This window comes from Bos grunniens, chromosome 2, assembly GCF_055505025.1.
Source record: "Bos grunniens cultivar Pamir isolate PY7600 chromosome 2, Bosgru_T2T1.0, whole genome shotgun sequence".
Lineage (NCBI taxonomy): Eukaryota > Metazoa > Chordata > Mammalia > Artiodactyla > Bovidae > Bos > Bos grunniens.
The window spans coordinates 71,658,193-71,674,856 of NC_141166.1; the positions used below are offsets into that span (position 1 = coordinate 71,658,193).

General features: G+C 44.7%; 1 protein-coding gene across 12 annotated transcripts in view; it reads left to right on the forward strand.

The window, feature by feature from the left end:
• GPR39 (G protein-coupled receptor 39) overlaps positions 1 to 16,664 on the forward strand; it is a 262,173-nt gene that overhangs the window by 54,303 nt on the left and 191,206 nt on the right. For 3 of the 12 annotated variants that reach the window (XM_086350221.1, XM_086350213.1, XM_086350227.1), the window contains exons 2-3: positions 13,473 to 13,603; positions 14,778 to 14,875. The exons of the other annotated variants lie outside the window; for them this stretch is intronic. In XM_086350221.1, the coding sequence (XP_086206347.1) occupies positions 13,473 to 13,603; positions 14,778 to 14,834 (188 nt within the window). In that variant the 3' untranslated portion in view covers positions 14,835 to 14,875. The remainder of the gene's footprint in view (positions 1 to 13,472; positions 13,604 to 14,777; positions 14,876 to 16,664) is intronic. 12 annotated transcript variants of the gene reach the window in all.

Genomic DNA, 16,664 nt, shown 5'->3' on the forward strand with positions numbered 1-16,664 from the left:
TCTGTGTTCTCGCCAGCAGGCACTTCCTAAGTACTTGCTAAATGCCTAGCATCCTGCTGGAGGTACTGCTATAAAAAGTTGTTACATGAATTCCAGCCTAAGAGGAGCTTATTTTAACATATTATTGGGTACATTTTCAGCTTTGAGAGTGACATGTCACATTTCAGCAAATTTGGAAACTAGCAAGAATAAGAAACATTTAAAATAATCACAGCCTGTGAACCCTACTGTTATAGTCATTTGGATCTATGTCCTTCTGGTCATTTTCCTTATACATTTAGCTTTTAAAACAATCTAATGAAAATTATATTACACCTTCAATTTTATTTCTTGCTGTTTTTACATAGCTCTTTGTTGTAAGTAATTTCCCCCATAACCACTTTTGTGGCAGTAAAATATTTGCAAAGAGCTTAATCACAAGCAATTACTAACCATAATATTAAAGTGTTTTATTGTATTAATTCAATAAATGTCCATTAAGTGCCTTGTGCCCAAGCTCTCCATTGCCCTGGTTATATTTACCTTGACATGGGCCCAGGGATTGGAATAGCCAGAGCCATATCGGTGGGAGCCCTGCACATGTTAGCGGGACTCTGGGATTTTTTTCCTAGCACTTTCTCTGTTAGTGGGCCACCTAGAGTACAAACTACATTCGGGCTGGCTGGGGACAAGTTCCAGGCAGTAAGATCATCATAGACTCATCTCCCACTTCTTTTTCTAATTCTTCCTCATGACTCTTTTAATCATCTCCTACTCATCCCTTTGGGGAGGGACTTGTTCCCACACAAGGTTTATGAGGATGGCCAAACACACTCTGACACTGGACAGGTGAGCTGAACAACAGTTTATGGTCACGTGTACTCACTGCCTTGGGGAAGAGGACATTGCACTCCACTCAGGGCCACACAGGGACTACCCTCAGGAGCAGAGGACTAGCCTGGGGCTGTGGAAGGCAGTCTTCATATTAGCAGAGGGTCGGGTGGCCCCTGGTTCCTACAGGAAGGTGTGATTGGATGGCTCAAAGCCAAACCCTAGACTCAGCAATGAACAGGAACTGCATTTGGTCTGTTTGATAAAGAGGACTGTTAGGTAAGAGAAAGCATCTAATTCTGAGCCTAAATTTAAAATTTTACATCCCAGTGACAAAAACTGCTTCCCCTCTCTCCTGGCCCCTCTGTTTTCTCCAACACGTCCCTCTTCATGTTTTTCTGTTTGTTGTTTCAGTACTCTTGTGTTTTTGGCTCATCTTTTAAGAGGCTGATGATATGGTGGTTAATAGACTCTAAGACAGACACCCTGTGCTCAGGTTCAGGCTTGGCCATACCAGCTGAGTTGCATTAAGCAGATCATATCCCCTCTCTGTGCCTTGGTTTTCTCATTTGTGAAATGGAGATGGTTGTAATAAGACTACTTACCTTAGAAGGTTGTCGTAAGGAGTAAAAGTTAATATATGTAGAGCTTTTAGAACAGTGCCTGATGTGTGCTGTGTTAATACTAACGTTATTCTTATCTTTACTTGGATTCAGTTTATAAGTTTAGTTGTATTAAGGGAATAATAATAGTAATATTCTGTTCTTTTCAACTTTTCTCCATACTTTGTCTCCAGGGCTATAGTTAGTTATAGTCATTTATTTGTAAATTCATCTGTTTATCTGTTCAGTCAAGAGGCTCTGCTGTGTACTAGGCACTGTTCCAGGTGATGCAATCCATGCAAGAACAAGACAGCTTCAACCTGTCAGGAGCTGAGGCTTCCCACCCATGATGAGGTAGCCAGTGGCAGAAAATGGGCAAGCAAATGAATAGAAAGGTAACTGTGGCTGGTGTCAAGAGCTCTGAAGGAAGAACGAGACAAGAAGAGAAGGCCATCAGAAGGGCACTTGAGTTCCCTTGTGCAAGGCAGCTGGGAAAAGGCAGGGCTTTTTTTTTTTTTTATTAATTTGGAGAGAATTCTGTTTTATCATGAGCTTCCCAAGTGGCACAGTGGTAAAGAATCTGCCTGCAGTGCAGGAGACATGGGTTCACATGGGCTCGATCCCTGAGTCTGGAAGATCTCCTGGAGAAGGAAATGGCTATCCACTCCAGTATTTCCAACAGGAAAGTCCCATGGACAGAGGAGCCTAGTGTGCTTTAGTCCATGGGATCGCAAGAGATGGACATGACTTAAACACTAAACCACCACCACCGCCTCTTTTATTTTGAGGGTGGTCCAAGATCCCCAGAGGGCCATCAATTTTCTTTTTCTTTTCTTTGGTGATAGTCACAAGATTCATGAATATTGTCTTCCAAAAAGGGTATATATTTTCTTTGTCTTCTCTGATATCTTCCTCCTGCCTTCCATCTTCTTTGCACCCTGCCAAGGAGGGGCTTGTTATCTCAACTGAGTTTATGCATCAATTTTGGTCTAGAATCAGGAAAGTGGACAGAGAAAGATAGAGACAGAGATGTAAGAAGAGATGGAGGAAGATTTACTTTGGAAAGTTAAACTCAGCAGATAAAATGAGCTTTGGATGAGTGCAGAGACTCAGAAGAAACACAAGCCCCACTTTTACTTATCAGTTATTTATTGATACATAACAAGCCACTTCAAAATTTACTAGCTTGAAATGGCAATGATTTCTTGTTCCTCATGATCATGTGGGTGGTTAGCTACTTCCTCTGCAGGTTTTCTGAAGGCCCAGATGGGTTCACTTACATGTCCGGAAGTGGATGCTGGCAGCATCCTGGGCACCTTTGCTCTCCTCTACCAAAAGGCTGGACCAGCTTCCTATATTGGCAGCATTTAAAGGCAGTGAAGGTAGAAATTACCCACCAGGCTCCTCAGTCCATGGGATTCTCTAAGCAAGAATACTGGAGTTGGTTACTATTTCCTCCTCCAGGGTATCTTCCCAATCCAGAGACTGAACTCTCTTACGTCTCCTGTTTTGCCAGGTGGTTTCTTTATCACTAGCACCACCTGGAAAATCCATTGGCTCCTAGGCTCTGGAACCCGTACAATGTCACTTGTGCCACATTCTGTTAGCCAAAGGAATTCACACCAGCCCAGATTCTAGCTGGTGAGACAGATGTTAAATTAAAAAAAGAAAGAAAATCCCCTAGTTCTTTTATTGAAGCAGTGATAAGAAAGCTGCAGAAGTGCTATTTGAGCACATCTATGAGGGGTGACACAATAAACTGTGGAAGATTCTGAAAGAGATGGGAATCCCAGACCACCTGACCTGCCTCTTGAGAAATTTGTATGCAGGTCAGGAAGCAGCAGTTAGAACTGGACATGGAACAACAGACTGGTTCCAAATAAGAAAAGGAGTACATCAAGGCTGTATATTGTCACTCTGTTTATTTAACTTATATGCAGAGTACATCATGAGAAACGCTGGACTGGAAGAAACACAAGCTGGAATCAAGATTGCTGGGAGAAATATCAATAACCTCAGATATGTGGATGACACCACCCTTATGGCAGCAAGTGAGGAGGAACTAAAAAGCCTCTTGATGAAAGTGAAAGTGGAGAGTGAAAAAGTTGGCTTAAAGCTCAACATTCAGAAAACGAAGATCATGGCATCCAGTCCCATCACTTCATGGGAAATAGATGGGGAAACAGTGTAAACAGTGTCAGACTTTATCTTTCTGGGCTCCAAAATCACTGCAGATGGTGACTGCAGCCATGAAATTAAAGGATGCTTACTCCTTGGAAGGAAAGTTATGACCAACCTAGATAGCATATTCAAAAGCAGAGACATTACTTTGCCAACAAAGGTCCAGCTAGTCAAGGCTATGGTTTTTCCTGTGGTCGTGTATGGATGTGAGAGTTGGACTGTGAAGAAAGCTGAGCACCGAAGAACTGATGCTTTTGAACTGTGGTGTTGGAGAAGACTCTTGAGAGTCCCTTGGACTGCGAGGAGATCCAACCAGTCCATTCTGAAGGAGATCAGCCCTGGGATTTCTTTGGAAGGAATGATGCTAAAGCTGAAACTCCAGTACTTTGGCCACCTCATGCGAAGAGTTGACTCATTGGAAAAGACTCTGATGCTGGGAGGGATTGGGGGCAAGAGGAGAAGGGGATGACAGAGGATGAGATGGCTGGATGGCATCACTGACTCAATGGACGTGAGTTTGAGTGAACTCCGGGAGTTGATGATGGACAGGGAGGCCTGGTGTGCTGCGATTCATGGGGTCACAAAGAGTCGGACACGACTGAGCGGCTGATCTGATGAGGAGTGACAGGGGCTTTCCAGGTGGCACAGTGGTAAAGAATCCACCTACCAATGCAGGAGATGCAAGAGACGTGGGTTTGATCCCTGGGTCAGGAAGATCCCCTGGAGTAGAAAATGGCAACTCACTCCAGTATTCTTGTCTGGAGAATTCCATGGACAGATGAGCCTGGTGGGCTACAGTCCATGGGGTCACAAAAGAGTCTGACATGCCTGAGTGCATACTCTGCTCAGTTGTGTGACAGGAGTGACATGCCCAGCGCCAAATCATCAGTTGAGTTGATTTTCCTCTTGGATGAGATGACATATGTGTAGACAAGGCTTTTGGTGTTCAATTGTGCAGAAAAAGTTGAACACAGCAGACCTGCTACTGCCGTCCTTGGACAGGCCTGCTTGCAAGTGGGTCCTTGGTTAATGTGTGGGAACTTAGATTTTAGGAGGGATCCCACTGTCTCTGCCTGTTGAGGATGGTTTACTGTGTCTGAACTATTTGTGTAAACAAGGTAGCTTATGCTAAACCCCTGTTTTCCTTATGGGAGTCTAGAATTTTAGTATCTGTTAGGCAGAAGGAACCCTTGTGACTTGTCCTCAATACAAATCTTGGGCACTAAGTGTCTAATTAGCTTTCCCAGGCAAAAGAGGGCACATGTGTTGCTGTATTGTGCTGCTGAATGTAGACTGGGCTCTGTGTGACCCCTCCTGGGAGGGAAAGAGCAGAAGGAAGCTTTTGCATGAATTCCTCCAGACAGTCTGTGTCTTTTTCCCTTCTATTTGACTGCATGTCCTTTGTACATCCCTGTAATAAATCACGTGCTCGATAGCTCACTCCTGTCCGACTCTTTGCGACCCCATGGACTATAGTCCTCCAGGCTCCATGTCCATGTCATTTTCCAGGCAAGAATATAGGAATGGGTTTCCATTTCCTATGCCAGGGGATCTTCCTGATCCAGGGGTTGAACCCGTGTCTCCTGCATTGGCAGGTGGATTCCTTACCACTAAGCTACCTGGGAAGCCTATAATAAATCATTGCCATCAATAAAACCATATGGTGAGATCCATGAGTCCTTCTAGCAAATCTGCCCATGTAGGAATGGGCTTGAGGATTCCAACACTCTAATCTTATTCTGTTATAGTTTTGTCTTCAAAGTAAATGGGAGCCAATTCTCAGGTGTCATGGGGCGATACCAGAACATCACCTGGGGGACGTTTATACCTGTGAAGGAAGTAACGGCAAGTTTCCTCGGAGTCAAGAAGTCCTAGTAGCAGGTTTGGTGGTTCTCGAGCAGTGTTTTGAAACAGTGACTTTTCACTTGCTGAGGAGCAGAATTTGTTTGGATTTGTGAGTGTAATTTAGTTAATTGGTAATAAGTAGGTGGTAATTTAGAATAGAATATATGGAAATGACTGGTTCCCTCTGTACAGACTCTTTCACTAAAGAAGAAGGTACTGATTGAGAAAAAGTAAAACATAAAAGAAGCCACTCTGACCTGGTCGGAACTGGAAAATCACCTGGAACAAAGCTGTAAGGACAGCTTATTGGGATTGTCTCCGAAGAGGTCCTCTTTGTCCCTTGCTTCTAAACCAGGTTCTGGGCACCACTGAACCCATCAGAGCCCAGTGGCTGCTGGGGCATGTAGCTCTGATAGAGGAAAAGTCAGCCCCTGCCACCCTGTGCCCTGTCTCTAGCCCACTATTCTGGTGATGCTGGCGGTGAAGGTGATCATGAGAGTGGGATTGCTGCTGGCCATCACCAGGTCTTTGTTACAGCATTGCTGTTTCCTGGGGAGTCCCTGGGTGGCAGAGAACCTGGTGACCAAGGAAAATGCATATGTATCTCCCTCAGCAGGTTTAAGGTGGAGTTCATCCAATGTGTGAGGATTGTCACAGCTTTTGAAGGAGCATTTATTTCTTGATATTTGAGAATGGAAGGAAGAGTCTATAAAACAGCTTAAAATTTAACACAAATGCATTCATTTTCTTACCCTGCCACTTAACAGGTATGTTACTTCAGGTAGATTAATTAAACTCTCTGGCCCATAATGTCATAAACTGAGCAGTTATACAAGAAGAATGGGGTAGTGTGTATAATGCATCTAAATACCTAGTATAAAATAACTTAAATTTGAGTCCCTTTCAGGTAATAAGAATCTAAATGAAAAATTTTTCTTTTGTTTATACATATCAGTTCAGTTCAGTTGTTCAGTCATGTCCGACTCTTTGTGACCCCATGGACTGCAGCATGCCAGGCCTCCCTGTCCATCACCAACTCCCGGAGTTTACTCAAACTCATGTCCATTGAGTCAGTGATACCATCCAACCATCTCATCCTCTGTCGTCCCCTTCTCCTCCCACCTTCAATTTTTCCCAGCATCAGAGTCTTTTCAAATGAGTCGGTTCTTCACATCAGATGGCCAAAGATTTGGAGTTTCAGCTTCAACATCAGTCCTTCCAATGAAAATTCAGGACTGGTTTCCTTTAGGATGGACTGGTTGGATCTCCTTGCAGTTCAAGGGGCTCTCAAGAGTCTCCTCCAACACCACAGTTCAAAAGCATCAATTCTTTGGCATTCAGCTTTATAGTACAACTCTCACATCCACACATGACTGCTGGAAAACCCATAGCTTTGACTAGATGGACTTTTGTTGGCACAGGAATGTCTCTGCTTTTTAATATGCTGTCTAGGTTGGCCATAACTTTCTTCCAAGGAGCAAGTGTCTTTTAATTTCATGGCTGCAGTCACCATCTGCAGTGATTTTGAAGCCCCCCAAAACAGCCCCCACTGTTTCCACTGTTTTTCCATCTATTTGCCATGAAGTGATGGAACCAGATGCCATGATCCTAGTTTTCTGAATGTTGAGTTGTAAGCCAACGTTTTCACTTCCCTCTTTCACTTTCATCAAGAGGCTCTTTAGTTCTTCTTTGCTTTCTGCCATAAGGGTGGTGTCATCTGCATATCTGAGGTTATTGATATTTCTCCCAGCAATCTTGATTCCAGCTTGTGCTTCATCCAGCCCAGCATTTCTCATGATGTACTCTGCATAGAAGTTAAATAAGCAGGGTGACAATATACAGCCTTGATGTACTCCTTTTCCTATTTGGAACCAGTCTGTTGTTCCATGTCCAGTTCTAACTGTTGCTTCCTGACCTGCATACAGGTTTCTCAAGAGGCAGGTCAGGTGGTCTGGTATGCCCATCTCCTTCAGAATTTTCCACAGTTTATTGTGATCCACACAATCAAAGGCTTTGGCATAGTCAATAAAGCAGAAATAGATGTTTTTCTGGAACTGTCTTACTTTTTCGATGATCCAGCAGATGTTGGCAATTTGGTCTCTGGTTCCTCTGCCTTTTCTAAAACCAGCTTGAGCATCTGGAAGTTCATGGTTCACATATTGCTGAAGCCTGGCTTAGAGAATTTTGAGCATTACTTTATTAGCATGTGAGATGAGTGCAATTGTGTGGTAGTTTGAGCATTCTTTGGCATTGCCTTTCTTTGGTATTGGAATGAAAACTGACCTTTTCCAGTCCTGTGGCCACTGCTGAGTTTTCCGAATTTGCTGGCATATTGAGTGCAGCACTTTCACAGCATCATCTTTCAGGATTTGAAATAGCTCAACTGGAATTCCATCACATCCACTAGCTTTGTTCATAGTGATGCTTTCTAAGGCCCACTTGACTTCACATTCCAGGATGTCTGGCTCTAGGTCAGTGATCACACCATCCTGATTATCTGGGTCATGAAGATCTTTTTTGTATAGTTCTTCTGTGTATTCTTGCCACCTCTTCTTAATATCTTCTGCTTCTGTTAGGTCCATACCGTTTCTGTCCTTTATCGAGCCCATCTTTGCATGAGATGTTCCCTTGGTATCTCTAATTTTCTTGCAGAGATCTCTAGTGTTTCCCATTCTGTTGTTTTCCTCTATTTCTTTGCATTGATCGCTGAGCAAAGCTTTCTTATCTCTTCTTGCTATTCTTTGGAACTCTGCATTCAAATACTTATATCTTTCCTTTTCTCCTTTGCTTTTTTTTTTTTTTTTTGTATATTGTGACAATATACAGCCTTGACGTACTCCTTTCCTGATTTGGAACCAGTCTGTTGTTCCATGTCTGGTTCTAACTGTTGCTTCCTGACCTGCATACAGGATTTCTCAAGTTAACAGTGGCCAAATTTTCTGTAATGAAGAAGCATTTTCTTTATAATGAGAAAAAGAGAATTAAAAAAAGCTTAGAGTTTAAAACCCATTTCTTGCCATGCCTCACATGTGTTTTTCTTGAAGTGGGTCTTTTCTGGGTCACCCATGCTCTAACTTTGGGTCTCTGTGAGCACCTACTGTTCATTTACATCAATAGGGGCTTGGAAGGATCCATTTCTTAACTGAGTGACTGGAGAACTATCTGTCACTGACATAGGTAGAGTACCTCAATTATTTTCTCTATTTTTCAGTAATTATAATTTGAATTTTTTTCATCTAGAATCATTTTCTCTTGGCAGGTTCTACCAGGATATTAAAAAGAGAGAGAGAAAAAAAAATCCTATTCTCTCTGTAAGGATTGCCCTTTTTTCCCCCAACTTTATTTTCCTTGTGATTTCATTTTTGTTTCCCTTCCAGCTAGTAATGAAATGCACTTTGCAGGAGAGGTCAGGAGGGCTTCAGTAAGTTCTGTAGCACTAAGGACCATTCATGGGGCCAGGGTCAGCTGAGTTCTGTGGGGTGTGCTAAGAAAGTCTCTGGGGTGCCAGCCTTCTAGGCTGCTCTCTTGAAGGGCAAGTGCAAAGAAGGCAGCATAATCCCCTGGCTGGTAGGTCTGAACCTTTTTAGGAAAACTCCATACATACGCAGAGTGAGCTGAGTAAGAACTACTGTGTGTAAATTAGTTGCCAGGTCTCCTCTGGTGTTCTCTTCAAATCTGCAAAACTGCATGGATGGAGAAGGACTGTGGATTTCAGAGCTGTATTTTTCCTGGAAAACTTGCAGGGAGCAGAGAATTGTCTCCACATTCTAACCACACCTGCCTCAGACAGTTGCCTTGAGTCTGCTGCCCCTGACTTGTTCTGTTGTTATACTTACGTTTGTAGAAATTCCCCTCCCATACTAGACTATGACCTCACTCTTCCTGCATGGCAAGGCTGCTCTCCATTGTCATGTTTCATATTTTTTAATGTGTTGAAAAATATCTGTCAAAAAATGGTGCTTGAGTATGTTCACTAATTGGAATGCCAGGGATGCCCAGGGATGCCCTGGGAGAAAAAGAAACGTTACACAGCAAACATCACAAGAAATTCCTTCCAGCCCATTTTAGAGCCACATGGAGCCATCATAGTATCTGTCTTTATAGGAAGCTCAAGAGTTGAGAGTAAGTCCATAGGCAGGGATTGAGCACAACTCATGCCTAGCTGAGTGCTGGCCATTAGGGGCCATTCAGAAGCTTCAGACATAATCTATAGGCAAGTTGATGAGCTCTTATGGTACTGTTCATGGAACTTCAGTGGATACTACAGGCAACATAAAATCTAGTGCTAATACTACTATATGTAAAATAGATAACTAATGAGAACCTGGGACTTCTCAGGTGGCATTGGGTAAAGACCCTGGCTGCCAGTGTAGGAGACATAAGGGATGCAGGTTCGATCTTTGGGTCAGGAAGATCCCATGGAGGAGGGCATGGCAACTCACTCCAGCATTCTTGCTTGGAGAATCCCATGGACAGAGGAGCCTGGTGGGCTACAATCCATAGGGTCACAAAGAGTCAGACACGACTGAAGTGGCTGAGGACACACGGCCGCAATGAGAACCTACTGTATAGCACAAGGAATGCCACTGAGCATTCTGATGACCTAACTGGGAAGGAAATCCAAAAGAAAGAAGGGATATATGTCTATGTACAGCTGATTCCTTTGCTGTACAGCAGAAGCTAATACAACATTGTAAAGCAACTATATGCCAATAAAAGTTGGAAAAAAAAAAAAAAAGGCTCTATAGTACTGATGTCAGCTAAGGCAGGGAACCTAGTGGCCCAGAACAGTTGGCAGTGTCCCTTTCAGGAGGCTAGAATGAAACTGGGATCCAAGGGTTAAGTGTCCACATGGTTTTAACTTTTTATACCTCTTTAGAGTGAATCAGCTGCCATCTCTTAAGCCTTGAAGAGTTTCCCAGGAATGATCAGATTTCTCAAGTAGCCCTGAGCTAATAAATTCTAGCTGTGCAACTCCATCTCTTTCTCACCCTGCCCCAGGCATCCTGTAGGATGCCTCCCATTTCTCAAAGCCTCAGCACCTTAGAAGTCCCCTCCCCAGTTCTAGGTCTAATGCTTAGCATAGTAGGAGATTCTTTTCTCTGCTAAGTAAAGGTGATCCTTGTGCCAGCCCCACAAAAATACACAATCTTCAAAATTAAATTCTACCCAACCAACATTTATCAAGTGTCTCTGGTTTCTCTCTGTGTATATAACCCAGACACAACAGTGAAGTTTCCCACCCTCAAAAGAGTTTACCCTCTAGACTAGGAGAAAATATAACTACCTTGCAAGATAGAATGAGAGAGAAACTATAACAAAGAAGGATGAGATGAATCCCAGTGGGGAAAAACTTGATGGAGGCAGCAGGCTTGGGGTTAGTTCATAAGGAAGACATGGCACAGAATTTACAACTATGGAATTATGGGGCGGGGACAGAAGTGGGGTTGCGCATATCATGCAGAGGGCATGGTGTGAATGGACGTGCCAAGGTGACAGGAGTAGGGTGTGGTCCAGATTTGGCCCAGGCTAGGATGCGAATGGGTGTCATGGCAGTTAAGACTGGGATGATGAGTGGAGTTTGGAACGTGAGGCTGAGAGATGGGGCCCTATCCTTGGGACAGGGAAGATGCTGGCAGAATTTTGAGCAGATAAAAGCCATGAACTTCAAGCTGATTTTTTCAGGCATGTGTTAGGCATGTGTTTGGAATGGAAGGGGGTGGGGTTGTGAACTCAGGGTGGGAGGTGACTGGCTTGGGAGGGACAGGTCAGGATTCCTTCCGTCTGGCAGTCATCTGGGCAGGTGACAATGAAGGCTGTGAGTAGAGTAGGGCAGTAGTCCTGGAAGGGAGGGGACAGATGACATAGAAGACAGGGGACATTTTGCTGGTCTTTTCTCTTCCCCAGGTGAGCTCATGCTGTCACTTAGCAGTTGTTTTAGGATTGCAGGAATCTGCAGTGCTTTTGCCTACAAAAAGAACGCTGCTTTTGAGATGTGACATTGAGAGCTAGAGTCTGCCTGGCTGGGGAGTCGGTTGCTTGGAACCCCTTGGGCGGCATCTCTGGGACTGGGTATTTTAGCTTCTCGCGGGCAGCTCCCGTTCTCCCCGCCTTCTCCTCTAGGTGGCGCCACGCCCTCGCTACCGCCTCGTGTGTGCCGCCGGCGCCCCGCCTTCCTCCTGGCAGGCAGACCCTGCGGAGGCCAGGAAAGAGGAGTCTCCCATTTTAATCTTGCAGCACTTGGCAGCCCCCACTGACAGATCCTATTCGAGATGAAATGAGTGGCTGGGGGCAACTCATACATAATTTCCCTCTATTTAGTGACTTCCTCCACCATGGGGTCTGCATGATTTCTGTTCATTTAATTAAAGGTTATATTGGCAAATTGTTATCCCCGGGAGTGTGGGTGTGCAGGGAGCATTTCTGGAATGTATGGCAGGGTAATTCCCTTTGCCCTTTATTGCCTCTGCAGGCCATGCGAAATTGAATCGCAAATAGCACATTTTAGAAAGGAGCTAAGAGACTGAGGCCTGCGCTTCCTTTGACTTTAATGAGAGACTGAGAGTGTGTCTGTAAAGAACCTCCTGGTTCTGCAGGCAGAGCTGAATAGCTAGTGGGAGGATCGCCTCCCCGCCTCCACCCCTTCCCCTAGTCCTGAGTTCAGCAGCCTTCAGTCCTGCCAGGAGCTCTGAATCCACTAGCTGGTTCTGTCCTTGAAACATCCAGAGGGCCCATTACTGTTAACGGAGCCTCTTCCAAGCACCAGCTAGAGACGAGCCCCACTTACACTCAGACTGGATCAAAGTCAGGGGGTGATAGGTCTCCGGGATGCCTGCAACTTCCAAAGTTCTTGTGCATGAGGGAGGTACCAACAGATGGACCCTGTTAGGGCAAAGTTGTCCTCTAACCAGAGCAGATGACAAAAACCTGTAAAGTTCAGAGGGTGCAAAGGTCCTTAAACAGTGTATTGAGAAGTGATGGGGTGGGTGTGCGCTGAAGCCGCAGGAACCACAGAAGAGGGAGTGGTTTCCTAGAGCATTCACCTCCACGTGGGCAAAGGCAGTGATCTTAAGTAGTTATGGCTGCCTCCAGTTTGGGAAGTGACTGAGGTTGAGGGATTGGGATAATGCCTTTTCCCTTGGCAATATCCTCACAGTGAGGAGAGCATTTCCACAGAGCAGAGGTGTGGGGCTGCCATCTTGTGAGCAGTGGGGAGTTAGGGATGCTGTGGAGGGAAGGGATGAGAGTGGGCGGGTGTTACTATTAAGCTGTGTAGTGGGTAGACTCTGTGAGAATGTGACGTGGAAGCGAAGTCTGGAGGAGGTGAGGGAGTTAGTGGGGAAGATGTCCAGGGAAAGACTTCCAGGCAAAACGTACCATGGAGGGGGGAGTGTGGAGATGGCACTCCCTAAGGCAGGAGTGGGACCGGGGGATGGCAGACTAGAAAGTGGGACTGCAGCAGAGTGGATAGGGAGGAGAGGCCAGAGAGGTGGGGCTGGGGTACATGTACAAAGTGCTGTGTTGGCTGCCATAAGGAGGTTGGCTTCTACTGTGAGCGTAATTGGGAGCCTTTGGTCTGAGAGACAGTTATTTGGATGGCCATCAGCAGACCAGGCATTTTATAAGCTCTTGCTCTGGATTTCTGACAGAAGTATTGCAAGCAGACTGGCAAACTCCTATCTGCAGAGTGGCTGTATCTCCTTGAGGATGAACTGATGCACCTTCAGATGTGAAAGGGGCTGAGTGACATCAACCAGCCAGCAGGCTGGTCTTTCCAAGCCATCCTACCCTCTTGAGAACTCGGCATCTATCTGTGCTGCTGACAGATGGGGCATTCAGTGGTGGCAGGAGTCCGTGCTGGTCCGCCCATGAGAAGCTGGCTCACAGTGTCCACTAACATCATGTTGTCCAGCTTGGGTCTTGAAAACTTTCTCAGAAATGGATTCTTTTTCATGGGCATTCATAGGAAACAAAGCTTTTTGAACTGTCTGAGCATATCTATCAGTCCATCTACACCTCCTTCTTAATTTCCAGGTTTATTCCTCCCAGCTGCTGAACTATTGGCCAAGTTACTTACCACTTCCAGAAGTTCATGTCTAGACTACGGGCCACTTCTCCCTTCACTTAAAGTGATGGCAAACTGTATGCTACCCCTTTGCCTCCAGGTGAGTGGTTGCAGTGCTGCAGCAGTCCGTGTCCATTGCCAGGATTTCCTAAAACTCACCTGTGAACCAGGCTGTTTATTCTTCCTCCATCAGTTAGTCATAGAGAATCCCCCGTGTAGCCAGTGATATGAATTGACAAAAAGGTGTTGGTACTGTGTAAGTAAGTGACATGGTAGTCACTTAACCATGAATTTATCTTTTCATTCAATTTACTTCTGCTTGTTAGATCTGCTGAAGTCTGCTACCAAACATGCTACTTTAACCATACAGTGAATTGCTCCAACACCAGCCTGGCTCTGTATCTTTATGAATATACTAATATGAACACTCAGTTCTTGATGGACAGCAAGTCATATAGTCACTAGATGTTCCAAGTTCAGATGTCAGTTTCATTGGGGACCCAGTAGCTCACAAGGAGCTATTTTTCAAACAAGGTAATTCTTGGGTGCAGAGGACATATTTTTGCTTAAGAACTCTCCAGCTCTTCACCACAGATCTCATAAGGAATTGGCCCAGCATCTTTAACCTCTATGGGTTCCTCCTGTACCATACAACTTTCTGAACTGTGTAGTTCAAGTGGAGGAGAACGTGTACCAGTCTGAACTTGCTACAGAGTCTCCTCTTCCTCAGGCAGCCTCCTGATCCCCAGGAAAACACATTTGAGGAGTTTTCCCAAGTGTTCTAAGCAAGGCATTGAAACCTAAAACATTCCAACAAGTCCTATGCTGTTTTCATAGTAGTAGGTGTACAAAGTTATTGAGGCAGTCTGAGCATGGGTTGGAAAAGAATTTCCAAACACAGAGCATTTCAGAAGGAAGTGAGTTTATTAAGAAAAAGGAGCAGAGATAATGAAGGCACTGCAAGTGCAGCAGGGTGACCTCCTGACAGACCAGGGAGAGCTAACAGTTTTAATGGGTTAGTAGCCATGAACTTTTATAGCCTCAAGACAAAGAAAATTCCTGCTGGAAGGTTGGGTTTAGGAGATAGGTTAGGGTGCTATAGGGTGTTTACTGGAGTGTGCATCTTTGCCTAATTTGGAGTCAGGAAGCTTGTTAGTGATGATCAGGGGGCTTTTGGCAATGGTTACAAAGGGATGACCTTAGTTCTGGGCTCCATTCTGTGACCTTGGGGCAGGACTCAACAAAGTTATGCTGATTTTTCCTATTCTTTGAAGGGATGTCCAGGAATGTCCCAAACCTCTGGAAGCTCTAGGAATGTCACAGATTTATGAGGTCCAAGTATTTGTGAAGTTTATATCTCATCTTCCAGAAGGTATGTATCCTCTTATTAAAGAATGTGGAGTACTTACCACTTCCTGTTCTCTGGTACAACTAGTATGATGTCATCAAAATAAGAGACCAGTGTTGTTCCTCAGAATGTCAAATTCCCTGAGCTCTAGATTATGACAGGAGAATTAACGGAGCCCTAAAGCTGTTCTGGTGGAGGTGTATTGTGGTCAAAGTTACTTTTGATTCCAGATATTGAAAGAAAAAAAAAAGCATTCATCAACTCAGTGGTAACATACTAAGTACTGGAGTCCACGCTGACCTGCTTGAAGAGGCAAAGTATTACATCTAGTCCATCAGTTGCTGTTGAGGCTGATGCTTGGTTAATTTCACAGTAACCTATCGTCACCTAACATGGTCCATCTGGGTTCTGCAGAGGCCAACTGGGGGCGTTGGCAGATATGATGTGGACTACTCTTTCTGCTTCTTTCAAATCTTTGGTTGTGGCATCAGTCTCTCTGGTTCCTTCAGGCTTGAAGAATGGCTTCCAATTCATTATCTTGGCGGAAAAGGAGGAGGTTTCAGGGACTATATTTGGATTTATTACTATAATGGCTCTTACTCCACAAGTCACAGAGCAGATGTAGGGTCTCGCTTGCTACTATGTCTGTCTATGCTGATCACACATTTAGTGATGGGGGAAGTAATTGCACTGCGGGTCAGTGGCCTCATTAGGTCCACTGTGACTCAGGCTAAAACTGTACTTGTCACATGACTTCAGTAAGCCCTCCCTCTGTCCAGACAAGCATGGTGGCATGTTTTAGGTCCCTTGTCATTAGTGTTAGCTCAGACCCTGTATTTAATGGTTTTTGAAATTTCTGGATTTCCCCAGAAAATGGTCACAAGTATCTTTCACATAGATTTGCACTCGTGTTGCAGAATCTTTCCTCAGGGAGACCTGGCCTTCAATCTGCTTCCCCCCTACCGTTCATGACCTCCAGACCATTAACCCATGCTGGGACATACCACAGGGTGAACAGAGCTAAAAAGGCCCTGTTCTGGTAATAGTAGACTGTGCACCAAAGGAATTCTAGAATTTTGCAAATATATAGTTTGGGTATGGAGCTTTAGGCCTGTGAATGGACTTAAATCTGGAAAATAGAAGAAAGGATTGTATTTTTCTATCACGGTTGATGTCAGCCTTGTGCTCACCAGCTCTTGGATGTATCACTGTTTGTATGTGTTCATAACTGCCCATCCATCTTGCTGTTTGGGACACAATGATATATTACCCATCACCGTAGACTACTGTCAGTCAAGGTACCCACGTGCTACTCAACCTTGCTGCACAATATAGTAATTGTATCCAACTTGCTTCTGGTTGGCAAGTGCTGCTTTCCTGCCTTGAGCATCTGGGACCCCCTCTATATTAGGGGTCTTGATTCCATGTCAGCAGATTCATGGCAGCTCCTGCTTACAAGGGCTGCCTCCAGAAAACATCTCAATGATTCTTAGACCCACTTCATCAGTACATTTCCCATTGAAGGAAGTATCCTTTGAGTTCTCCACAATTCATAGAGAATTTGATTACGTGGGGAGGCTCAGGTTTTATGTAGCCAATCCATTCTGACAAGTCCATGTCTCCAAACTTTCTGATCAAGGAAGTTCCACTGTCTTCACCCATCCCTTTTCTGTAGGCCATCACTGTGCCTGTGTTTCTGGGACTCATCCCAGCATTGTGTCAGGACTGGTTCTGGGTATTCTTATCAGCTCATTGAAACCTGAGTCTGAGGTGAGTGCTCCCCTGTTGACCACCCTCCCCATCTGTCTTTTTA